The sequence below is a fragment of the Cibotium barometz genome, chromosome 45 (genome assembly GCF_041138505.1).
Source record: "Cibotium barometz isolate CiBa-2024 chromosome 45, ASM4113850v1, whole genome shotgun sequence".
In the NCBI taxonomy this organism is placed as follows: domain Eukaryota; kingdom Viridiplantae; phylum Streptophyta; class Polypodiopsida; order Cyatheales; family Cibotiaceae; genus Cibotium; species Cibotium barometz.
Window position 1 is genome coordinate 12,175,603 of NC_141090.1, and position 26,004 is coordinate 12,201,606.

Sequence of the window (26,004 nt, forward strand, 5' to 3'; positions counted from 1 at the left end):
TCTCAACTTTACAGATTTGGTGTCAATGATGCTGATCATTGAAGATAAGAACTTAGGTGAAGATTAATAGTCTTCACAAAACAAAAATAGTTCAGAGCAGGTTGCCTTCTACACAAGTGCAGGTAGAGGACGAGGTAGAGGTCGTGGACGTGGCCAAGGTGGTGGCTGAACAGGTAATTAGAAGTATGGTCAGCAGCAGCAGCAACAACAATCCCAAGATTCGCAATAACACACAGGTGGAAGAGGCCAGTTTAGAGGGGCAGAGGGAGTCAACGAGGTCGTGGTAATTGGCAAAGGTAGTATAATGATACACGGGGCTATTTTTACTGTGGTAAGCTTGGGCATGTGCAAGCAGATTGCTATAAGAATGCGAAATGGAAAAGTGCAGCAAAACAACTATGCATCCTCTAGCATTAATAATGAGAGGTTGTTTATTATGCAACATGTGGTTAATGCTGTGTCTGAAAATGATGTAACATCATGTAAGGATGATGTATGGTATGTTGATTCAGGTGCTTCGAACCACATGACAAGTCATGGTGAGTGGTTCAAGGAAATGAAGAGTCTTGAAAGACCAAGTTTTGTTGAAACAGGGTATGACACTACTCATTCGATTGCCCATGTTGGAGATGTGCCATTGTCTATGCAGGATTGTAAAATGAAGTACCTTGCAGATGTACTTCATGTTCTAAACATTACAAAGAATCTGGTTTCTATTGGCCAAATGATTGAGTAGGGTTTGCAGGTTCGGTTTAATCCTGATGGCTGTTATGTAGAAGACTTCAAAGATAAGTACAGGTTGGTTGCAAAAGGCAATAGAGTGGGCAGAATGTTTACATTGAATGTCAATATGCCTGAAGTGAGTGCTGCAATGTTTGTAAATGGTTCAGGAGTGAGTGCCTGAAGTGAGTGCTGCAATGTTTGCAAATGGTTCAGGAGTTGTTACAGATACAGACATTTGGCATAAGAGAATTGGGCATGTCAATGTGCAAAGAATGAAGTCTATGTAGACTAAACAAACTGTGACAGGGCTGCCTAAGTTTAAAGTTGAAGATATGCAGAAAGTTTGTGAAGCATGTCAATTTGGAAAGTAAACAAAACATGTATTTCGACATGATAGAAATGTGAGTAGAAATGTACTAGATGATGTGCATTTAGATGTATGGGATCCTGCGCGGAAGACTATGTCTATGGGTGGCTGCAGGTACTACATAACATTCATTGATGACCACACGAGAAAAGTGTGGCTGCAGGTAGTACTACATAACATTCATTGATGACCACACGAGAAAAGTGTGGGTGTACTTCATGACGGAGAAGAGTGAAGTGTTCACTCATTTTCAAAATTTCAGAGTTATGGCTGAAAAATAGACAGGAAGGCATGTGAAGTGCCTAAGGTCAGATGGAGGGGGAGAATACTTCTCCAATGAGTTCTCTGAATTCTTGCGAAAGAATGGCATTCAGAGACAATTTACATGTAGATACACTCTGCAGCAAAATGGAGTTGCTGAGCACAAAACAGGCACATTGCAGAGATAGCACGAGCATGATGTGGCTAAGAAGAATATGCCACATAACTATTGGGCTGAGGCTGGGGCTGAGGTTGTGTCTACAGCAGTTTATATCATGAACATGACTCCTACTGCAACCATACATGATGTAACGCTAGAGGAGAAGTTTACCGAGACAAGAAACTTGATTTGTCTCACTTGAAAGTTTTTGGATATATTGCATATGTGCATGTGCCATATGAGTTACGTACTAAACTGGATCCAAAAGCATAAAATGTGTCTTTATTGGGTATTTCCTTGAGCAAAAGGGATATATATGTTATAATCCTACTACACGTGAAGTGAGGGTAAGCAGGGATGTTGTATTTGATGAGATGAGTAGATGGTATGCTGCTGAAAAAGATGTTGTTGGGATGATGTAAGTGGAAATATTGTTGCAAGTCAGCAATCACAGTCATTGAGTGGACCGGGAGAGTCCCAGCAGTTCTATTGATAGACCATGGAGTGGCCGGCTGCGTCATAATACCAGTCCTGAAAATGTAGTTGCAAAGAGAAAGTGGTTGAGCCCCTTGGTATGCCTGACCCAGGGCATTCTCTTGTTGATGGAGATTCTAGTAGCTCGGAGATGGAGCCTTGATGGAGCTTGGGATTCTAGCAATGAGGACACCTCGTGTGAAGAAGGCTATGGAAGCCATGAATGCAAAGTTACGAAGATCTGGAAGAGTCAAAAACCCTGTGCAGAGGTTGACTTACGTTAGCTTAGAGAGCCAATTTATGCAGGTTCCACGTAAACCACATCTTGACAGTGTGCGACGCACACTTCGGTATCTGAGGGCCACTGTTGATTATGCATTGTTTTATGCAGCATGTGTACCATTAGAGCTATATGGGTACACAAATGCAGATTGGGCAGGTAACATCTCAGACAGGAGATCTACCAGTGGATTTATGTTTTCATTGGGGATTTTCATTGGGGAGTGCTGCTGTGACATGGAGCAACAAGAAGCAGCCCACAGTTGCCCTGTCGAGTACAGAGGCAGGGCAGTGGTAGCATGTGAGGTAGCTTGGTTACGCAAGCTACTGTTAATTTGGGGTTGCATGTGGAGAGAAAGGTTGTCATATATTGTGACAATCTTAGCAGTGTACAGTTGGCTAGGAACCCAGTTTTCCATGCACGGATGGAACACATTGAGGTACATTACCACTTCATCAGGGAGAGAGTCTTGGCAAGCGACATCGACTTGGCCCATGTCAACACATAGGATCCGGTTGTTGACATCTTCACGAAGGCCTTGGGAGCTAAGAAGCTCTGCAAATTTCGAGATATGTTTGGAGTTCATGAGATGGAGTTGAGCTTGAGGGGGAGTGTTGAGATGTCAAGCACAACATGAGATGGAGTTGAGCTTGAGGGGGAGTGTTGAGATGTCAAGCACAACATGAGCTGACACTCACGAGGCGCCTACATGACCGCTCGACATTTATATCACTGGCGGGTTCAGTATAGCTGGCACCGACATATTTTCGCGAGAGATTCTACAGCTGGACTACACCGACTAGTCCACATCTACCCACTCCTCTTAACGTGTTCACATTATGGACCGCTTGTATATACTCTATTATATGTCCTAGTCACTTTATCTTCTTTGTAGACCTCTTTTATTGTGTGAAGAAGAAGAAGAATTTTCAGCCTCTCTGACCTTATGTGTTCTTTTCTAGGGTTTGTGTGAGTGTGAGTGTGTGTGTGTGTGTGTGTGTGCTTACAAGAGCTCAAGCTCTCTTCTCCCCTGCATCTTTTCATTGTCCCAAATGTAGATCTGCTTTAAAGGATGGCAAACATGCTTTTTGGAACTGCCCAGCCATCAAAGGGGCATGGGGAAAAATAATGAAATGGGTGGAACATGGATTAGGGTTTCATGCACAATGGGGGGATTGGATTTTGGGCAAATGGGCTGTTAGTGCTGCTGAGGGTGCAGAATTGCTATTCAATATAATCAGAGCTTGTTGTTTATGGGAAATTTGAATCTCCAAGAACTATATTGTGTTTCATAATGCATTGGAAGTCGGCTTGGATGTGACAGGAATGATGCATAAATGTATGTATATGTGTTTCTGTAAACAGGTTAGAGATTGGTGGTCTGGACTTGATGCTACAGAGAATGCAGAATGGTATCAACTGACTATTGATCTGGCTTAGATCCCTTCTTGCATACTAGGGAAACCTAATTTGTAGTTGGTTCGATGCAGATTTCTTTGCAGGTGAAGCCCAAGCAAGTGAAGCTTGGCCCCAAGACTAAAAGATGGTACTTGAAAGAGAAGTAGATAGACCACACTTTTGTGGCTTTCATAGAGAATCCAGTGGAGACATGACCCACTATTAAGATCTGGTCAAGGAAGGGTGATGTGTTGGAAAATAGACCCCTAGAGGGTGCACTACTGAAGCATTAATGGAGGCTTCTATTTTGTTGAATTATCATGTGTCTTGGGAACAATCCTCTTTTGTATTGGAGGAGGATAGATGGAATTTGTTATGTGAATTGCTAAACAAAAGTGATTAGAGATAATGTAAGGGTAGGGATATGATGTTGACTTCTGGTGTCAGTTTGATGTAAAAACCTTTTTTTTGTTGATTTAAATATATATTTACTAGTCCCAAAAAAAAAGAAAAAAGAAAACTCTTATATGGTTTGCATTCTTCATGGCACAGAACCTTGACTCAAGCACATTATAGAGTCTCGTGATTCTCATGACAAAGAAGAGAACTCCAACTTTCGCTTGTATTTTTTTAATGATTTGTTTTCTCTAATGTGACACATGATGCAAGACAGAGCTATGACTCAAACACACAACCTAGATATAAAACTATGTTGACAGAGAAGAAAAGGGCATGTTGTATTTTGTAATCTTTTGAGTGAGAAGAAGCGTGCCTGTTTCTCAACCACACTTCTCTTTAACTCTTTTTTGGTCTCTTAATTCCAACATAATGCATGATAGAGAAGATCCACTCAAAACAAAAACACACGGTTTGCATACTGGTGATACATATATAAAATTCAATTCAGCAAAGATGATTTTTACAAACTTTCATTTCCTGATGTACACGTGTTGATCTAGTCATAAAAATTTCGACCAATCAGAAGCAAGGAGGCGGATCGAGAGTTATGGCCATTGGATGAAGCGAGCTGGAGGCGGGATGGTGGCCGTTAGATTGCGAAGGGCGCCAACGGTGCAAGTTCAAATTTTTTTTTTAAAATACAAAGCTAGGGATTTCTCAATTTCTACCGTTTCTCATTCTACTCTGTTTCCAGTTACCTTATCCGCCTGTGGTTCCATGGCTCGTACCAAGCAGACCGCTCGCAAGTCGACTGGCGGCAAGGCCCCGCGCAAGCAACTGGCCACCAAGGCAGCCCGCAAGTCCGCCCCTGCCACCGGCGGCGTCAAGAAGCCCCACCGCTTCCGGCCCGGCACCGTCGCCCTTCGCGAGATCAGGAAGTATCAGAAGAGCACGGAGCTTCTCATCCGCAAGCTTCCCTTCCAGAGGCTGGTGCGCGAGATCGCGCAGGACTTCAAGACGGATCTCCGCTTTCAGAGCTCTGCGGTATTGGCCTTGCAGGAGGCGAGCGAGGCGTATCTGGTGGGCCTATTTGAGGACACCAATCTCTGCGCCATCCACGCCAAGCGTGTGACCATTATGCCCAAGGACATCCAGCTCGCTCGCCGCATCCGAGGGGAGCGCGCATAGATTGTAGCGCGCCTGAATCAATCGGTGTATTTATACACCACCATTTTTCCTAGATTTGTTCTCGATCTGCCTGTTTCTGTTTCCTGCTTTTAGGTATGGGGTTTGATACATTTGGTCTGCACATTGGTATTCTACGCTCCGTTTCAAGCGTAGATTTATTTAAACCTTTCTGAAATCGCTGAATTGGGCCGTAGGATGTTAATGTGCGTTGCCAGGTTAAAAAGATTGAGAAAACCGTGTGCTGGATGGTGGCCATGGATGGATTATGGGGCTGTAAGGCGTGGACTGTGAAGGATCACAGACAAAATGCGTCGTGGGCGTTGCTTACAATGGAGTGAATAATACAGGAGATGATTAAAGCATACACAAATCGTATCTTACGACGATGTGGATCTTACATGATGGAGCAGTGATTGGGATTCTCATCGCTCAACACTTCGGGGAGCGGATCTGGACGTGGGCAGTACATGGCTGATCCGTAGTAAGTGTCGTAGCTGTGCGTATATTCATGGGCTCCGTAGCAATGGTAGCCCACATACGCATGTGGAACATTGTAAGTATACGTCTGTGGGAAGTATTCACCATTGTACGCATACGTATGCGGGAAGACTGTACCATTGTAAGTATGCGTACCAGGAGGCCATCCGCTTACAGTAGGCTGCTCTGGTTCCACCCAAAACTCTGCATTTTTCCGAGCTTTTCGTATCCTCCTCAGGACTTCGAATCTGTCTACGTATCCCGTTACGATCACCTTCTGCTGCTCTCTGTCTATGCTGATCGTATGTATGCCTGTTAGTCGAAAAACCCAAATGGGTTTTTGCATATGAAAGCAAATTATTATGAGCTTACGCTAATCCACAACTACGAAGATTAATTACCTTTTCTAATCTTGCGTTCACAGCCTGGGCGATTCATTGTAACTATTACCAGCTGACGCTAATCTACAACTACGAAGGTTAATTACCTCTTAAACTGAACAGGGTTCTTCTAATCTTGCGTTCACAGCCGGGGCAATTCATTGTCACACGCAGCTCGATAACCTGGTGCAAATGAGGCATCTGAGTTAATAACCTGTAATTACATCGCGCTAATCACTTACTACAGATTTTGAAAATGGTATGGGCGGGCAATGCATACTCACCTCCGCCATCACTTGGGGTTGTCGATTTTTGAGATAGTGCTTCACAAATGCTACTAAGAAATCGCATTGCCACCGCTTATCATAAATTAGAGCTCGATTTCAATATTGTATGTTTAACTTTTAAAATTCTATGGCTTTCCTTGCAAGTTCAAACACCATTGTCTACTATTCTATCCAAGTTTAATATATGCACCTAATGTCACCAACCGGATTCCACTCACATACTCTCTCTCGCATGTGCATGGGCTTATGGATGCGCACATGCAAAAATTGTTTGCAGTCCCCTAGTTTGGCTATGACATTGTAAGAATACCATGCCCCCCCCCCTCCCCCCCGCCCACACACACACACACACACACAAGTTTGGCTATAATGTTAAAGGATACATATCATTACTAGTGTAGTGCAACTTCACTTAAGTGGGCATTAATTATGATATAACAAAAATATTTTGCTTTTTAGAAAATCAATCTATTAATACTCTTGAATGTTATAATACTCCGTTACTTCAATGTATAATCACCCCAAGTCTACTCCTAGTTATATAATTTTCTCCAAATGAAAGTGCACTATCTAGTCACTATATACTATCACACCTTGCGCAAAGTAGAAGCAAAATATGATTGTGGTTTGAAAAAGTAAACGTATAAATTCAGCCATTTTAAAAAACATGATTTCATCTTTTTTAATCTTTTGGGTAAGAATGTATTATGGTCAAAATAAATCACATAAAAAATGCCTTTTGAAATTAACACTTGAAGAAAAACATTACCATTAACAATCATGAGCATTAATCTCTTCTAATTGCTCATCAAAACAATTAGGAATCTGATTGATTTATTATAATTTCCATAGCATGTTTAACATCTCATCATTCACATGTGGAATTGTTGTGGACATAGAAAGTGGCCAAGAAGATATGCCATTGTAAAGCTTATAAAGCTCAAAGACATTAAAGAAAACGTGTTGGCTACGTGCGCATGAAAGAAACAACGAAGTAATTGAGGAAGAAGAGTGTGCATGCATTGTAAACTATGTGGGTGAGTGATGGTGTGCTTATGCAAGTTATCTTCTCCCTCGCTCCCTTTCTTCCTCATGCTCTCGCGCACCGAGGAATAGAAGTAGAGGTTGAGCTTTCCATAGCTCTGTCTCTCTCTTTGCTCCCCCCACCCATTTGCAAAGCTTCCTTGTAGTGACAACAAGGGTGGCAAGGTCGAGGACCCTAGCTCTCCATAAGACAAGTTTACTAAGAGTGGCTAAAGGTGCAAGCCAGTAAGACCCTTGCATTCTTCCTCTTCTTCTCTATATCTTACAAGGCTCATTATGAATTGCTATCCTCGACTTTCAAGAGCATGCTTTCTTACTTTTTGGAAATTTTTATCCACACATGGGTGTTGTACCCATGTCAGGTGTGATCCCCATGTTGCTAAAATAGTATAAACTCGTGTTTCACCTCTTTTAGAACTTGTCTTTAGCGATTTCTCTTAAAAAAACTCTCAAAAGGGCAAGAAAGAGGCACCTCCTAGTATTTCTCCTTCTTGCCAAAATCACCTCCATGATTCTAGCTACCTGACTACATGGAATCCAACTTTGGCATCTAATGTGGATTCTTGCTTCGACAACTTAGATCCTATGTGTACAATATATGCCAACTCATCCCTACATTTTAGACTCACCTACAAATCAAGAAAATATTTGATTTTTCTCGAATCTAAAATTTGAATTTTGAATCGTGTCTATACTGTACCTTTTTTGATTTCTTGAATTGTTCCTGACCTCCTTTTGCTCTGGTCGTGGCATACCTATGGTGGAAGCTTGAAAGAAGAAATTCATATGTACAACCTACTTTGCAATCCATACTAGTCTAGTGGGCAAAAATCCTTGGATTTATTCAACAAGATCCATGTCCACATCCATGTCTTTGGCACCTGTTTACCTAAAAAAAGGGCATATGTACATTATGTATAGCATTTAGAGGGATTAAATTTTCTTATGTCAATGCCCAACCCTCAACATCATTTACCCCTCTTATTGCCTCCTCTTCGATACCTACCACTCTACCCAGTATTACACCCCCTGCCTCTCCAATGCCATCACCTCCCTTTTCTCTCCTATACCATCTCCACCACTTACCTCCTTAGGGGACATCCTAAATGGACTAACTAAGGCCTCTACTTTGCAAGATGACCACCCCCACTGACCCACATATAGTAGCCTCTTCATTGGGAGTGTTAGAAGAAGGCAAAATCCCAGCACCCCCCCCCCAACGAAGAGTAGGATCAGATGTTCCCCCTTAACTACCCATTTAACTAGCAAGATCCATTGGATGAAATTAACATTTATAGAGTCATTAGGTCCTATAATAGAGGCACCACCCTTACTCCACACTAAATATCAACAAAATCATTGATTGCTTGGATATCTGATCAAAGTTTATATAGAAGAGAAGTTTAACTAATGGTGGTCAAGAGCTCATCGTAAGAGGGATCTAGGGGGATACAGAAGACCATAGGCTAGAGATACCCCTATTACACATGAACTCAATGGTCGAGAGCTCTCATCACAAGAGGGACCGAGGGGACATAGATGACCACAGGCTAGAGCTACCCTTATCATGTATAAACTCATAGGTGAATAACCTGTGTGGTGGCGGCCTTACCTTCTCCATGCTAAATATTGGAAAGAGTACTACTATGCTCCTAGGTACCTCTCAGAGTACCCAATATATTTCCCAATCAAACAAAGATAGGCCTAGGATCTCTTTGAGAATTCAACGCTACAATTCAACTTTCCCTAGATACCTCCACCTTGGCCACCCCTCCTTCTCCATGAGGATTGAATGCTTCACACAATGTAATTTTATCCAAGATTATGATGAGGTGGCTGACCTTGACGTGGTGGTCATCACTATTTACTTTTTTTGCCTCATCATTGCCCTACTAGTGGACTTTTCAGATTGGCATTCTTTTGGTGAAGGTATCCAAGGAATGGCCTTACATTAACAAAGGCTCCACTCTTCGACAGTACTATAAGAGAATCCAATGGATACAAGGTTGGTGGATGATTACCTTTGAAGACATTTTTGGGGACCGCCTTCTAGACATCCTATAGAGCTTTTCATCGCACTACCCAGTATACAAAGTGCTGGCTTGACTTCTCGGTTCAACTTCTACGAACTGTACCACTAATTCCCTCTAAGCTTACAGCTAAGATTCTGAGGATGGAGCCATGATAGGGAGGGGGTTATGTTGACCACATTGGCTATAACAGTACTAGCAACATTTTTGAGCTATATTTTTTATACGTGCAATGTGCTTCATGTAATTGACTATGGGAAAGCTCCAAGCTTATGACTTGTGTAATGTTGAAAGATAGTCAAAACCAAGCTTACGACTTGTATAACACTGGTAGTGTATACTTAGACTAAGAAATTAGCCTAGACTAGCTTTTAGCCTCCCAGACATTGGGTGACCATGCATTGTACATATGAGTGTTATATATAAGAAATAATCCCATTCTCACAATTGAGTTTGAGTCCCTTGCTCTTTTTATTGATACTTGCATGTATGCTTTCTTTTCTTTGTTGCATACATGCTTGAGGATTGTGTGGGTGAGTGATGGTGTGTTGCAAGTTCTTTTCTCCCTCTCTTGTTCTCTCCCCTTCTCCCTCTCTTGTTCTCTCCCCTTCTCCCTTATGCCCTCACTGAGGCATTGAAGTAGAGGTTGAGCTTTCCATAGCTCTCTCTCTCTCTCTCTCTACTCCCCACCACCAATTTGCAAAGGGAGGCAAGGTTGAGTACCCTAGCTCTCCACAAGAGAGGGTTTCTCTACTAACTACTACGAGTGGCTAAAGGTGCAAGCCGGTAAGATCGTTGCATTCTTCCTATTCTTCTCTCTATCTTGCAAGGCTTAAGTGTTCTCAAATTTGTGTGAATAACCTCATTAAAATTATATCTTGCATCCCTTAACACCCCTCTATTATCTCACTATCTCTCTGCATCCCTTTGGTATGTAGAACCTAATATCCTTCTTAACTCTAATATCTCTTTTTTGAAATCTTCTCTTGCACCCCTTAACACCCCTTTATTATATCTCACTACCCCTTTACGTCCCTTTGATCTATATAACATTTTCAATCTTAGATTCGTAGCACCTATTTATGGTCTTCTAGTATCTCTTTCCCTTGTCTCACACTTCTTTTCCATATCTACACCAAAAAAAGCTTGCATAATGGCCTCTTCTACTTATAGAAGACCAAAATCCATTAATGGATCTATTTGATCAAGTAATATTCAAGATAATGAAGGATAATGGGTTTCTACCAAGTTTGGCATACTTATGTGGATCCTAACCACCATGAAACCTTCAATGAAAGGGGTAAACAAATTTTGAGAAGAATTGTCTCTTCCCTGAGACACTATTGAAAGTTTAATATCCTTGATTTTCAAGTTTGTAAAGGATTGAAAGTGACTTATAAAAGTTTAACATATCTACATATGCCATCATTGCTAAAGTTTAACATATCTACATATGCCATCATTGCTAAAGTTTAACATATCTACATATGCCATCATTGCTAAAGTTAGAGCCACAACAGAGTATAATATTTGCAATGATATGTAAGTACATAATCGTCATTTTTTTTCATGATACACATGATTTATTTTAGTGATTATTGGCATTCTAAGTTTTTTTTAAAATTTTGTTTGATTTTTTGTGTTGGTTTGTTTTGATCTATGCTTGATTCATATTCCCATAAAATTGTATAGAGTGGCAACCCCTAGAATGCTTGTCAAGGGAGGTACTTTTGAAGCACGGTATGTAGATCATGGGAAGCTTTTATATACAAGGGGAAAAAAACATTTGCACTTGTTGTGGGCAAGGAAGAAAAAAACATTTGCACTTGTTGTGGGCAAGGAACATACTTCCACAATGCCTCTTACATTGTCCCAACCACACAAAATGCCTCTAGAAGAGGCTCGAACCTATTCCTCTATCATCATTAATAATAGCCTTAAATGGGCCTCCATGACCACCTCACAATTGAGCTTTTGATGCATGATATATGTTGGCATCCTTGCCTCCATAAAGTTCACATATGGCTCACAAAGAGCTAAATTAAGATGGTTCATGCCGCTTCATGTTGTTTATTTTTACTTTCTCTAGATATGGAGTGCACAAGAGCCCCACTATATGGATTTGGAAGGATAAATCTAGCATGGCATGTGATAGGCTTCTTCCAAAAGATTAGAATACAAAGGAGGATGAACATAAAAGGGGGCTTGATCAAGTGTTTACTTCAAGGATAAAACCAATGTGAGGTTTCACATAGGTCGATGAATCTCATCACACAGTTGTGTTTCCTTATAGGTCGATCGAAGTATACTATGGATGAGTGGTGGTGTTTCCTTATAGGCGATCAAATTATACTATGGATGAGTGGTGGTGTTTCCTTTTATGTGATTAAATTATACTATGGATTAGTGGGAACCCCTAGATTTTATTACCATTACTAGAGAGGAGGTTGAGGTTCTTGAGCTTTAGGCAACATGCATCACATTATAGTAAATGATGATTGGAAATTTTCAAACCTAAGAGAATACTTAATTTTGCATTTTAGTTTAGATGGTATTTTCACCTTCATGGGTTGATGGCAGAGAGATGCAACAACGATGGTAGAGAGATGCAATAGCGATGGACATAAAAATCAATAGCTTTCATTGACATGAAATCCCCATCTATACTCTTAATCAAGTATGGATAGGGTCATGCAGATGTAATAAATGGATTTTCATTATTCATTTTGTGTACAATAGTTTTTATGATCCAAGTTTTATATGCACAATAAGTTTTGTATGCGATTGATTTTTTTGAAATCCAAGTTTTGTATGTGATAATTTTTTAGATGATTTGGGTTTTATATGTGATATTTTTTTTTCTTATAGTTTTTAAGTGATTTGGGTTTTGTGCATATGATGAGTTTTTTTCTTTCATCTAGTTGATGTGCACGATAAGTTTTTTATAATCTCAAACAAAGCATAAAGAGGCACATGTATAAGAAGATACAATCATCTCCTCTCTCTCTCTCTCTCTCTCTCTCTCTCTCTCTCTCTCCACACACACACACACACACACACACACACACACACATGTGAGCAAAGAGCAAGAAGATAACTAGATCTCACTTAGCACAAAGGGGGATTATGTCATTATATTATGAGAAATTGACTTATATATAACTGGGCCTTATTCACATTTGAGCACCCAAACTTAAACTCGAAACTACTAATATTGGTCATTTACGAGCTTTTCTCATAATGTGTACAATGTTTATTTATTGCCTTTATATGACACTTATTGTGCTACTCCCATTTATAGTAGAGAGTACCTTTGTTAAGGTCAAAATGGTGTTGACACCCCCCCTAGCATTTGCGAGATGACCGACTACAAACCTTATCCTCTACCTTCCCACCTACGTTAGGGGAAACGAATGGATCTTCGTGAGCTCATCAATGTGTCCACATGTTTCACAAATGGACTCAAAGATTTCCACACATTGGATGGGATCCCCATCTCCATTGAAGCTTTGCATTAGTTTTGCTATGTGGTACGACTTCATGGGATTTTGCCTTGGGGTATGAACTTGAGTAGTCCCCAATTCCCTTGCCACCCCTGTCTATTTTGGCTATCGTCGTTAATAAATTAGCTAGGGTGGCTATGGTTAAGACTGGAGCTAGCTCATAGGTTGGTTTTGTGAAGTGTATATGTCATCTCCCCTCTTCCCCTTTTCCTTCCTAGATTGGTCTCTCAATGATACTCTCTCCACCCAATGTAGTGGGAAAGGATGAGATTTTTGTATTTAATGCGTCTCCCTATAGAGAAAATCTCTCTTAGCCTTGTAATAGTATTGTCTGCATTTACGTGAGGAAATTAGGCTTTGTAATCATTTTGCTAATGTTCTCTTTAGTGTAGAGTTATTCCTTGGATTTTTTCCCCCTTTTTTGAATTGGGTTCTACTAGCCCATGATGGGTAGCCATTTCCCACTCTCTCCCTTTGGATCCTTCTAGATGGGCTCTAGAGGGGACATCCCCTCTACCAAAGCTTGTGCTAGAGCCTGGGCTTATGCCATAGTCTCTAATCTATCCCTTTTGTGTGTGTCTAGCTCTAGGGTTTACACTCTTTCCCAATGTCTCTATTCTGCTAGGGCCCTTCTAGTATCCAATTCTTGTTTTCTTTGATTATATATTTACAATTGTTTTTGGGCCTCCCTGAATTCATCTCTATTTTCATCTCCTCACTCATATAGGGAGAAGGGTGTCTCCTATTCTGGTGATACTCTCCATTTCCCTCTTAATTCTAGGATTGTAAGAGAGGATTGATAAAGGTTTTCCTTGGCATAAAAGTTTGTATGGGAGGTGCTACTTGTGGAACTCCTCTTCTCATTGGAAACCTTTGAGTGTTTCTCATTGTGTGACCCTCATCAGTAGAGTAAGCTTCTTAGTCTATATCCAATTGTATTTCGAATAGCCCTTTGCAATGTTTAACAAGAAACTAGGAGGGAGCTTGAAACTCTCTCCTCATCAATCATTTGAGCTTCCTCCATGGATTCCTTGCTACTAGATTTGCTTAAATTCACTCCTCTTCAGAAAAACACACTGATGTGTGCTAGTTGTGAAGGAGAAGATCCAATACTTCTCTGGTGTATGAGGGATGTTTGGACATCTTGTACACTAACAAGAAGGGCATACCCCTAGAGGCAAGGATGCGATCGACAAACTCATGAAGGCTAGATTCATTTATGAGATAGAGTACATAGAATGGCTATCCCTAGAAGTCACAATACATAAGAAAAATGCAAAGATCCAAGTTAACATTAACCTCAAAAAGACTAATGCAACCCACGGTGAAGGACCATTACCATTCACCAAAAGCATGTGTTGGAAGGAGTAGCAAAAAAGGAGGCATACAAATTCCTTGATGGGTTCTTGGGCTATAACCAAGTGGAAATTGTAAGATTCCTTCCCAACCCCTCAAGATGTCCAGTTTCTCCCCCTGTAAAAATCAATCCTCTTTTCAGAATAATAACAGATCTTGTTTTTATCTGTTTTGGCTTAGAGAGAGAAAATATTCTAGAGAGAGGCAATTCAGTTCTTAGATATCTCTGGATGGAAAAATATCCTTTCTTATAAAAATAAATTCCCTCAAAACAGAAGTTTAAAAAGAAATTCCTAAGGTGCATTAGAAATAAATTATAATATGCTCAAAAGACCTTAGCCTAAGGGTCCAGATTTTTTGAAAATTTTGGATTAAGGTTCTGAGAGACCAATAAGATTAATCCAAATATAGGGAGAGGAGATAAATTGAAGAAATAAAGAAAAACCCCCCAAAAATGAGTAAATGCTCACATAAGATGAAGAGTGGACTAAGGACCAAAGAAAATAGTTAAAAAACTAATTTTTGAACCTCAGAGTGGGGATTCCCCCTCATGAAGGAGGTGCCTTTTTTCTCATCATCAATTTTAAATCAATTAAGTGAGATATTTCATCTCTCCTCTCTCCTATTTCAAGTCTAGTTCCAAAAAGTAAGCTTAACTGATCGAAAAATGGTAAAAAATTGACCAAACTGATCTGGAAAATTCTAGAATCAGTTTGCTTGGTTTGAGGCTCACTTTTTCCTATAAATAGAAGCCTCCCCCTTTGTAAAAGCTTAATGGTGTTTTATGCACTGTTACTCTACTCCTACCCAGAGCCAATTACATTGAATGCACTTGATAATTCAATTGTTTTTTACTAAATCCTCTATAAAGAAATTGGTGGCCACTCTTGATCCAAACAAGAGTAGAACCCTCAATCCCTCAACCCAAAGGAATGCTCACAAAACTCCATGTAAGCTAAAAATTCCACTTTTTAATTTCAAATCTATGGTTTTCTGATTTCTTTGCTTTTTTTTATTTTTAGTTGATTAAAGTGAATCTTGATGTTATGCCTTGATGAAAAGGCTACCCCCTTCTCTTCCTTAAGAATTCAGTCTTTCTGTATCCTAGAATGAGTAACAAATAAATTGATTAAACTTTTCTTATTGTTTACTCTCTAGAAAGTGAAAATTGAGTAGATTAGAGTACTTTACTTCAAATTGGGATTAATTTTAAATTGAAAATAGAATGTAAAAATTGAAAAATGGTCAGCCATACAAAGGAGGTTATGGCAAAATTTTCTTGAATTTTATGAAAAATAAAGTTTATTTTTATATTATTCTAAAAGAGTAATTCCCACCATTTGTGCATTCTAAAAGAATTATTTTTATTTACTCCATGTACATATTCACTTATGAATATGCATGGATATCATTGATATTAGTTATTGAAATTAATTTCTATGCATAGAAAGATGCATAATGGAAATTTTTATTATAAAAGTGTTATTTTTGTTAGATGTAATTTCTATGCATAGAAAGATGCATAATAGAAATTTTTATTATAAAAGTGTTGTTTTCAATGAATTTAATTTCTATGCATAGAAAGATATATAGAAATTTTTATTATAGAAGTGTTTTTTTCATTGAATTTAATTTCTATGCATAGAAAGATGTATAATGGAAATTTTTATTATAAAAGTGTTATTCTCATTAAAATGCATAGAAAGATGCATAAAGGATTTTTTTTTATTTCAAAAGTGTGATTCTCATTAAAATTGATTTTATGCATAGAAAGATGCATAAAAGATTTGTTTTTCTTTCAAAAGTGTTATTCTTATTAAAATTGATTTTATGCATAGAAAGATGCATAAAGGATTTATTTTTCTTTCAAAAGTGTTATTCTCATTATAATTGATTTTTTTGCATAAAAAGATGCATAAAAGATTTATTTTTATTTCAAAAGTGTTATTTTCATTAAAATTGATTTTATGCATAGAAAGATGCATAAAGGATTTATTTTTATTTCAAAAGTGTTATTCTCATTAAATTTGATTTTATGCATAGAAAGATGCATAAAGGATTTAATTTTAATTCCAAAGTGCTATTCTCATTAAAGTTGATTTTTATGTATAAATAGATGCATAAAGAATTTTTATATCAAAATTAGAATTCTCTTAAGTTCTATGAAATGATGTGAATCAGAAGATGTGAATGAAGGGATGAATAGATGTGATATGGATAGAGGTGATATGGATAGAGGTGATGAGATGTGAGGTAAATAGATGTGATGAGATGTGAGGTAAATAGATGTGATGAGATGTGTGATGTGAATCAGATAGATGTGAATGAAGGGATGAATAGATGTGATGTGAATAGAGGTGATGAGATAGAGGTGATGTGAATAGAGGTGATGAGATAGATGTGATGTGAATAGAGGTGATGAGATGTGAGGTAAATAGATGTGATGAGATGTGTGATGTGAATCAGATAGATGTGCATGGATGGATGGATGGATGTGATGTGAATAGGGGTTAGCCAAGTGCCCAACCACTGTATTGATAGGATCCATTATGAAAATTTGGTTATGTTTTGTCCAGGGGAAACAGTTCCCAGGCCCCCTAGCACTCATGCAAAATACAATTTAGACACACCACTTATGCACCCAATATGAAATTGCCTTTTACAGATTCATCTGTTTTTAAAGCAAACTTGAAATGAAACCATCGTATTTCGAATCATAATCCTCCAAAATATCCAGATCCAATTTCTAACTTTTCCACTTTCCAACCATAAAATCCAATTTTAGTCATTCTATCCTCAGCATAGCTATGGCATCATCGACAACCAGAACGCTTACCACCTGCTCACTCAGGGGCCTTTTCAATAGTTCCTAGTGTTGAAAAATAGGTAGAGGGAGAGGAGACACACACACAGGAGTAAACCCTAACCATAGAGGGAAGCCATCTCCCTTCTCACACAATGCATAAAGCCATAATCCATAATACACTCAACACACTATGAGTTGTGTCCACACACATCTAACCCTAGCTAATGTGCTGGATGCGGTCATTTATGTCTCACACATGTTCCTACCTAACATGCTAGCACATAGCATAGCTGGCTCACATTGACATCGAGCTTGAATCTCAATAGCCCCTCTCAAGCTCATGATGTACTGCCATAGATGAAGATGTAGATGAGCTTGGGATATCAAAGGCTCTCAACACTCCCCCTCAAGCTCATCCCATGTACTCCCAACATAGTACGGAAGTACTCAAACTTCTCCCTGCTAAGTGGCTTGGTAAAGATGTCAGCCACCTGCTCATCAGTCTTCACATACAGTAGATCAACTATACCATCCAGCACCTTCTCTCTGACAAAGTGAAAATGGACCTCTATGTGTTTGGTCTGCGCATGAAATACTGGATTCTTGGCTAACTGTATACTGCTCATGTTGTCACAATGAATGACAACTTTGCCATCAATAGGCTCACCCAAATCTGCCAAGATATTCTTTAACCATATTGCCTCACAAGTAGCAATGGCTGCACCCCTGTATTCAGCCTCTGTAGTACTGGATAAAGGAACTAAAGCAACTGTAGGTTGCTTCTTGCTACTCCAACTCACCACGGCACTTCCAAGTGTAAAAGCATATCCACTAGTAGACCTCCTGTCATATGAGCTACCTGCCCAATCAGCATCTGTGTAGCCATGTATATCCAAGCCTTTACCATTCTCATATAGAAGACCATAATGTGCAGTGGTCTTTACATATCTCATAATGCGTCTCACTGCATCCAAATGAGGTTTTCTAGGGCTTTGCATAAACTGGCTTACTAGCCCCACAGCATAACTCAAATCCGGGCGTGTGATAGTCATGTAAATGAGACTACCAACCATCTTTCTGTACATAGATGGATCATCCAATTCCTCATCAAAATCAGCCCGTAACTTCACATTTTGTTCCAAAGGTGTACTCATAGGCTTACACCCTGTCATGCCATATTTTGCCAACATATCCAATGCATATTGGCGCTGTACTAACCATATACCTGCATGATCTTTGATCACTTCAATTCCAAGAAAGTATCTCAACTTACCAAGGTCTTTCATGTCAAATTGCCCACTCAATGCTTTCTTGACATGCATCACATCTGTACCATGATCACCTGTGATAATCAAGTCATCCACATAGATGACAAGTAAGACAATCCCATGATCTGTTTTCTTCACATAGAGTGAAAAATCTGCTATAGAAATCTGAAATCCAAGGGAGATAAGATATCTGCTCATCTTATTACTCCAAGCACGAGGTGCTTGCTTCAAACCATATAATGTCTTTTTCAATCTGCATACATGAGTGGGATACCTTGGGTGTACATAACCTTGTGGCTGTGCCATATACACTTCCTCTTGTAGATCACCATTTAGAAATGTATTTTTGACATCCATTTGATGCATTTCCCAACCATTAGCTGCAGCCATAGCAATGGCTGCTCTCACTGTTCCCATCTTTGCCACTGGACTGAATGTTTCATCATAGTCCAAACCTTGGGTTTGTGCATAACCCTTAGCTACCAATCTTACTTTATGTCACTCAATGGAACCATCAGACTTGCACTTCACTTTGTAAACCCATTTACAACCAGTAACATTTTTGTTCTATGGTAATGCAACCAAATCCCATGTGTCATTTGAACCAATGCGTCCATCTCAACATCCATTGCTCTCTCCCATACATGCTTTCCAATAGCTTCTGTATAGCATGTAGGTTCCACATGCTTCACCATAGATGTCATATATGCATAATGCATAGCAAAATCTCGATATGTCAACCTGTCAATTGGATATCTGACCCTTTGTGATCTCTGCAATGCATGTGGATCACTCTGAACACCTGCCACTCTAGCATGTGGTGGCACATATCTCATGCCTCAAGCGTCCTGACCATGGACGTACAGTGCTACTCTCAGCTTTTGCTGGCCCAGACATAGAAGTAGAACTAGAACTTGCTTGTGGCAAGTTCACAGGCACATCAGCTGTTAACCCATGACGGACACATACTATGTTTTACATCATTAATTTAAATATTCTGAGTCATGGGCCGGGCTTGTCTCGGTACCATATGTTAAGGGTGAAGGGATTGGGTGATCGCCGATGAGAGGCGCACCTTGGATATCAGTAGGATAAGGGTTAGGGTCGGCCGGCCATGTATGGGCGCCCAAGTGTGAACGGCCAAGTCACCTATATGAGTCAAATGTAACCCTAAAATCCTCATTCTCATGTGTTCTGAATACAAGAGTGCTCTTGCCTTATCTCCTTGTTTTCCTTCTCCTGCGTGTGTGAGAGAGAGAGAGTGAGAGAGCGATCGAGCGCACTGTGTAGCGGCACGGCGAGGCGGCGGAGAGGCGGTAGAGTGGCGACGGCGGCTCCTCCTTCACGGCTGCGACGCGGGAATCCTTCAAGGTGGCAGTTAAGCGGTGAGTGACACACCTTTTGCATTCTGTTTTGAGCTTGCCTTCCTGGTTGTATGCTTGCAGCCATTCGTGGCTCGCATACGGTGTTCGGCAAGTCCCCAGCTATGACCTGTGCGGCAAAAGCGCACATTTTTGGCGCCGCTGCCGGGGAGTTGCCCTGCACCAAGCTCCAGTTTGCAGCTCGGCTGCGTGAAGTTTAATCTACACTGCAGGAAAGCGACTGTGTGTTTGTTGTTAAGGTGTTTTTGTGATTTGCAATCTGTTTCTGTAATTTGTCTTCTGCATTTCTACTATTTTTCCGCTCCGCGTGTGGGCGTGCATTCTGTTATCTGGTTTCTGCGTGCGAGAGGGATTTTTGAATCCCCAGATCTGTGCTGTGTGTGCGAACTGCGCCGCGGCTAAGGCTGAACCCTAAGGAAACCCTGGAAAACTTATCCCACCAAAAAAAAAACAGAAAATAAAAAATTTAAAAAAAATTAAAAAACAAAAATTAAATTTTATTTCTAAAGAAGAAACCAAACATGTGAAGAGGAAAGATTTTTCAATTGGAAAAAAAATTTGAAAAGAAAAAACTCCCAATTGACCCACGACCCCGGCCCCGGCCTCGGTCTCGGTCTTTTGATAGATATATATAGGAGAGTGAGCCTCCATAGCTTTCTCTCAAGTGAGAGCTTATGGGAAGTTGTGCCCTATATGTAGCCCACTCCCCAAGGAGTAAAGTGAGTATGTGGGATAAAGCCCTCACCCTTTCCTCCACAAGCAAATAGGCTTTTGCCCCTTCCCCCTAAGGGAAACGGACTGTTTTGAGGACTACAGGAGCTCTAGATAGGCGAACATGGTGCTGTAAAGCACACTAGGATCCTTTGAACGATACGCTCGTTTCGAGCTATCATACGCCCTAGTCCAAGTTCGACCGTAAGTAAGGGGGTCAAAAACGGGTTAAAAACAACACAAAAACAAGTAAAAACGGGGTGCGAAACACCTAAGAAACCACTTGTGTGAGTTTCAAGGGTAGTTACCAACGCACGTAGGGTACCCACGTCACATGCATCTACGTTCTGGTCGGGTACTAGAGCCGGAACCACTAGAAAGCGTTTCAGTCTACGCAGGCTCACACCATCCCTCCACGTTGGCATCTTGGCCTTCGGCTGGAACCCAAGGGAGTGCAACCCAAGATCCACGAATAGTGGATAGTGACTCATCCTCTGACTCAGAAGCCATGGAAGGGCACCCTACCAAGAACCCTGAGGAGACAAGCCAAAACATGCCAGTGTGGGCCCCACAACCTGGATCTAGCATGTTTAGTCGTCTAATAGAGACCTTTAGTAGAGCTACACGCTCTGAACATGCGACAAGCGAAGTAAATGAGGAAGGAGGGGTAGTAGATTCGCCATTCACATCTTATATGGACCCTACCCTCCCAAAGAGTGTCCGTGTGGATATTCTACCTACTTCGTTTAATGAGGGCCCTACTGAGCTACCAACTTCCGATGCTCTTCCTAAAGTAGAGGTCCCTAGAAGCCAACCCATAAGAAGTGACATTGCGTCCACTTCAAGAGAGCCGTTTGACACACCAAGTCTAGATGGGATATTTCTCAATGAAAATTGGGAATATGATCTACACACAGAGACTCTAACTGACCTATACACAGGTTACACATACCATGTAGGTTGGTTAGAAGTCCTACGATCTACATCTAGCGCCACTAATCTAGAGGAGCAACAACACATGATATGTGAGGTGATTCATAGAATTATCCAAATTGAGAGGCAAAATAGGGGAGTGAACTTAGTTTCCACTGGCCCTATGAGTTTTGGATACGGGCAAGGCCAAACAACCAACCCTATCACAATTGGAGACTCCCTCGGTGAGTCCCATAGACCCTTCATATGTTGTTTCGCCTGGAGTCTCAATGCAGGTTGAGCCCACGAGTAGTAACTTTAGCTTTCCAACCTTGGCTCAACTTTCCATTAGGGAATCTGCAATGCCTACCCCAATGATGAGCATAGCTGAAAGTGCACCTGTTACCGCTGTAGTTAGTACGACACCGCTACCTAGTGGAACAGTACCTACAACAATGCGTGCCAGTGCCTATCGACCCTATGTACCTATCGCTACTCATGCTCAGGTAGATCCTACGCCTCTTAGTATGCCAATGGCGTATGCTCCACGATCGCCTTATCACCACCCTTATCCAAGAGGAGCTAGGCATAGCCACATATCATATCCTACGTCATTTGCCAACCTACTCAGACCAACGCCAACTCCTATCAGCCAGGCTATCCCAGAAGTGCCTCCACCAACTATGCCTGCTCACCTAGGTGATCTCGCAGCGTTTGCTCAGACGATCGGACGATCTATTGCGGAAAACATGCGGGGTATGCCTGAGAGAGAACCTAGAAGCAAGGCAGTACAAGTGGCTAAGCTCACTCAAAACTTCAGTGGTAACGAGGATGTTAGGAAGCACATTGAAGTCTTTGAGCACGTGTGTGATTCCTTGGAAGAACACAATGAGCTGCATAAGTGTAAAGCCTTAGGCTTAACCTTGAGTGGGAAGGCCGGAGATTGGTATCGAACCTTAAGGGTTGAAGAGCGCACTCACTACCCCACTCTCAAGAGATTGTTCTTGAAAGAATACATACGCGAGGGTGTGCTTTGGGGGGTAGCATCTCAACTTCAAAAAGCCGAACGCGAGGAAGGGGAGTCAGTGAGAGACTTTATAAGCCGATTGAAGCATCTAAATTCTCGCTGCACTCCTGATGAACGCTTCAATAACAACCAACTCCTCGATAGATTCATCCGAGGATTGCGCCACGAGGACATTTACAATGGCCTAGTCATTTACAATGGCCTTACAACGTGGGAAGCAGTCTCACTGCCAATGCAATCCAGTTAGAAGACAACTTGATGATTGCAGGTAAAAAGGTGTCTTCAAAAACAAAATCCGTTAGTTCACAAGTATCTGGGCACGAGCCAATGACGGTAAAACCTATTGCCAAGGAGCCCAAGATATCTGAAATGTCTGTGATCGACCTTACTAAGGCTCTCCAAGAATACTTTAGGGGTAATCGAGCTCCTCAGAATAGCCATATGTACCCAAGGAGAGAGCAACAATGGTGTTCGGTGTGCTTAGGACCACATAGCACGAGTGAATGTCCCACATTCAGGGTTAAATTCAATGGGAATTGCAATGCATGTGGTAAGTATGGCCATCAATCTAAAGATTGCCTAACACTTAAGCGAATGTTGGCAAACCAGGCACCACTAGCTTGGTCAAGCACACCTCAAGTACCCGCGCTAATGCCTGCACAACCTATCGAGCAACCGTCACAGCACATAGTTCCAAGGAATTCGAATGTAGTCCAGTCTGTGCCGTTACCACCGCCAGTGCTAGGACCACAACCTCCACATCCAAGGATTACCCCAATAAACCAGATGGGTTGTGAGTCACATAGTGCGTGTGGGGATTATGAAGAGGAGATAGACCCCACTGCTCCATACGGGATTGATACGTTTGAAATGATTCCCCAGTACTACATGGAGGATCATTTTGGGCAAGTCAAGCCTGTATATCAAGCGGCTGCTCTCGCCACAAGAGGGCAAAACCTTAACACCTTGGCAAGGAGACCACCTCTTCAATGCTACGAGTGTGGTGGACCACATCATGTAGCAGAGTGCCCTAATAGGCTACAGAAGATCTCTACTCAGATGCAACCAAATCAAGCGAGCACATCGGGAATGCCGGTACTTACATGTAATCGTTGTGGCATAGATCATTTGATCGCTCAATGTCCACATAATCCTAATGCACCCAAGATTACACCATTGAATTTGGTTGAGGTCACCAACCAAGCACGAAGAACCACACCCGTTGTACCCGCGAATGTAGTTACACGATCAATGCTTCAAAATCAAAACTACATTCTTGAAGAGAGGGATACTGCATCAATCGCTCAGGCAAAGAAAAAGAAAACACGACGAAAGAGATCGCTTAATGCCACGAGCTCCAAGCCCAGTTCAAAGACCAACATAGGGACAGGAGACGACCCCGTGTATATGAATGATCCTGAAGATGATTCCGATTCAATAGAAACCATGGGGACCAAAGCCACTACCCTAAGGGAGGAACCCACTCGGGAGCTCAATGAAGGAGAATCAAACGAGTACATAAATAAGGGAAAACCGAAGGAAACTTCCTCAGCCCCACAACCAAGTCAGTCAATGCTCTCTCGACCACCCAAACTGACTGAGACTCCCCAAGACAAGCCACGTGGGCCAAAAACCCTCAAGAAAAAGATTGGAACTTACCCAAACCCAGTTGAGGAGATTGAACAAGTGCAACACTTAAGGGGTTTGGTGGAAGAAACACAAAGAGAACTGGAGCCAAGAAAAATCAAAATTCCAGACACAGTGTTTCCTACGCAAGTTCAGCGTCACCGGACCCATAAACCGTTAGCTATACCTAGTATCATTCGGGAAGAAAGTGAGGATAGGACATCCAGAAGTGGGCAAACACCCTTCTTGCTGGAAAGAATGTTTAGTGAGGGACTGCCTGACCCCATTGAAAAGGAAGTGATTCCATCTTCACCAGTCCCTAGTGAAGGGGCGATGTCTCGAAAAGTACCATTGAATGTGTCTAAGCTAATGGATTTTATGTCCTCTGAGATCAGAACCACGATCATATCCAAATTATACGGAGATCCTGAGCTATTCTTAGCTCTTCGGGCATTTCTCAATGGAGAACTAAAGGCGGGGCTACCACAATTTGCAAATATGGATAGACCCGACACGCTTCAAGATGAAGGAGAACATTGGGATCTACAACCCAACCTAGATGAAAACTCGGTCGTGGAAATACCTGTTAACAAGTTGGGACAGTACTTTGAAGGGGACGAATCTAATGCCACCCTCCCCATTACTACCAAGGGATTAACTTTAAAGGGAATCCTTGATGGTGGTGCTGGAGTGAGCATTGTGACTAAAAACTGTTGGGAATCTATGGGAAGGCCTCACCTTGAAGTCACAAACATAGTGGTTAAGATGGCAAACGGAACCATAGCTAAACCTATTGGAATGTTAAGGGACCTCAAGATCAAGGTCCTGGGATACAAGGTAAAACATACCTTCATTGTAATGGATTTCTCCAAGCATCCTATGTCATATCAAATGATCTTAGGTCGTCCTTTCATGAGGGAAGCACAAATGGTGCATGACTGGTCGAAAAACCATGTCTACCTACAATTCTAGGACTTTGTCATTCGAGTTGATCTTGAGAATGGTCGTGCACATCCTTTAGGAAGCAAGGTTATCATTGATAATCGATCGGATACCACTATTCACTCCGCCCCATTAAGGTATTGCTATACATGCAAAAAAGAGACTGATGATGGGAAGGATTCTCCTTACATGGATGTCCTACCGGGTATGACTGAGTCGGATAACGTGGATTGGGTACACTTAGCGGCAACCATAGACACATGGGGAAATAGAGGCACAAGCTGGGTAACACCTGACGGGCAAGATATGCCACCGTTAGTGCCAATGAACATGATAGGTGTTATGCACTTGACTCCTGATGATGAGAACGTGGCAAACTCCACTGACACTGACAGTAGTGAAGACTCAGACCAATGCAACTCTGAGTATGAATCTCAACAAGAAGAAACTGACTCTGAGCCTGATGGGGGGGATAAATCAAATATTCACCCAAATGTGGAAGCAAGGTGCTCAAGGCCTAGGACAGTGGCCTCCTGCAGTTCATCCGAAAGTGAAGATCGACCAAGTGAGTCCGAATCTGATAGAAACAAAAATCAAAAACTTGGTAAGAAGAAAACGAGACATAAGCGCCAACGCTATCGAGCTAATGTACGAACTGCAATAAACAAGGAAAGATCCACTGCGGAATGGCTTAGTTATGTAGGAGCCATTGACGCTCATCGGAAGATAGCAGATAATTGGGGACAATACCTCCAAAGTGTCATGTGGTGTATTCCGCAACCTCATGACGTCGCCCAATTAGAAATCGAAGAGAAGCCGAAACTAAGTCGTACTGCAAGAAGGCGGCAAAACCAAGAGTTGGCTCAACAACAAAAGGAAGAGGAATTGAAAGAAAAAAGCCTGGCACAACCCGAACCAGTAGACTTACACCCCGCACCCGAGCATTTCAAATCATTCACCACAGGGGAACGTAAAGTAGTCTACACAAAAGCCCAACGAATGC

At 41.3% G+C, this 26,004-nt stretch overlaps 2 protein-coding genes across 2 annotated transcripts; one reads left to right on the top strand and one right to left on the bottom strand.

The window, feature by feature from the left end:
- Positions 1-4,805: 4,805 nt before the first annotated feature.
- LOC147612447 (histone H3.2-like) lies at positions 4,806-5,271 on the top strand. Its single transcript, XM_086782796.1, has one exon. The coding sequence runs from the start codon at positions 4,840-4,842 to the stop codon at positions 5,248-5,250; it is 411 nt and encodes a 136-aa protein (XP_086638922.1). The 5' UTR covers positions 4,806-4,839; the 3' UTR covers positions 5,251-5,271.
- Positions 5,272-5,644: 373 nt separating this feature from the next.
- LOC147612448 (heavy metal-associated isoprenylated plant protein 28-like) lies at positions 5,645-6,450 on the bottom strand. Its single transcript, XM_086783503.1, has 3 exons — positions 6,392-6,450; positions 6,215-6,290; positions 5,645-6,039 (listed from the first exon to the last, which is right to left on the bottom strand). Exons 1-3 carry the CDS (start codon positions 6,398-6,400, stop codon positions 5,645-5,647), a joined length of 480 nt encoding a protein of 159 aa, XP_086639629.1. The 5' UTR covers positions 6,401-6,450.
- Between the last annotated feature and the right edge of the window lie 19,554 nt (positions 6,451-26,004).

Coding starts and splice junctions, on each gene's coding strand:
- LOC147612447 (XM_086782796.1), top strand. CDS start 4,840: ATGGCTCGTACCAAGCAGACCGCTCGCAAGTCGACTGGCGGCAAGGCC.
- LOC147612448 (XM_086783503.1), bottom strand. Junction 6,040..6,214: donor AACCCTGTTCAGTTTAAGAG/GTAATTAACCTT, acceptor TTCGACTAACAG/GCATACATACGATCAGCATA.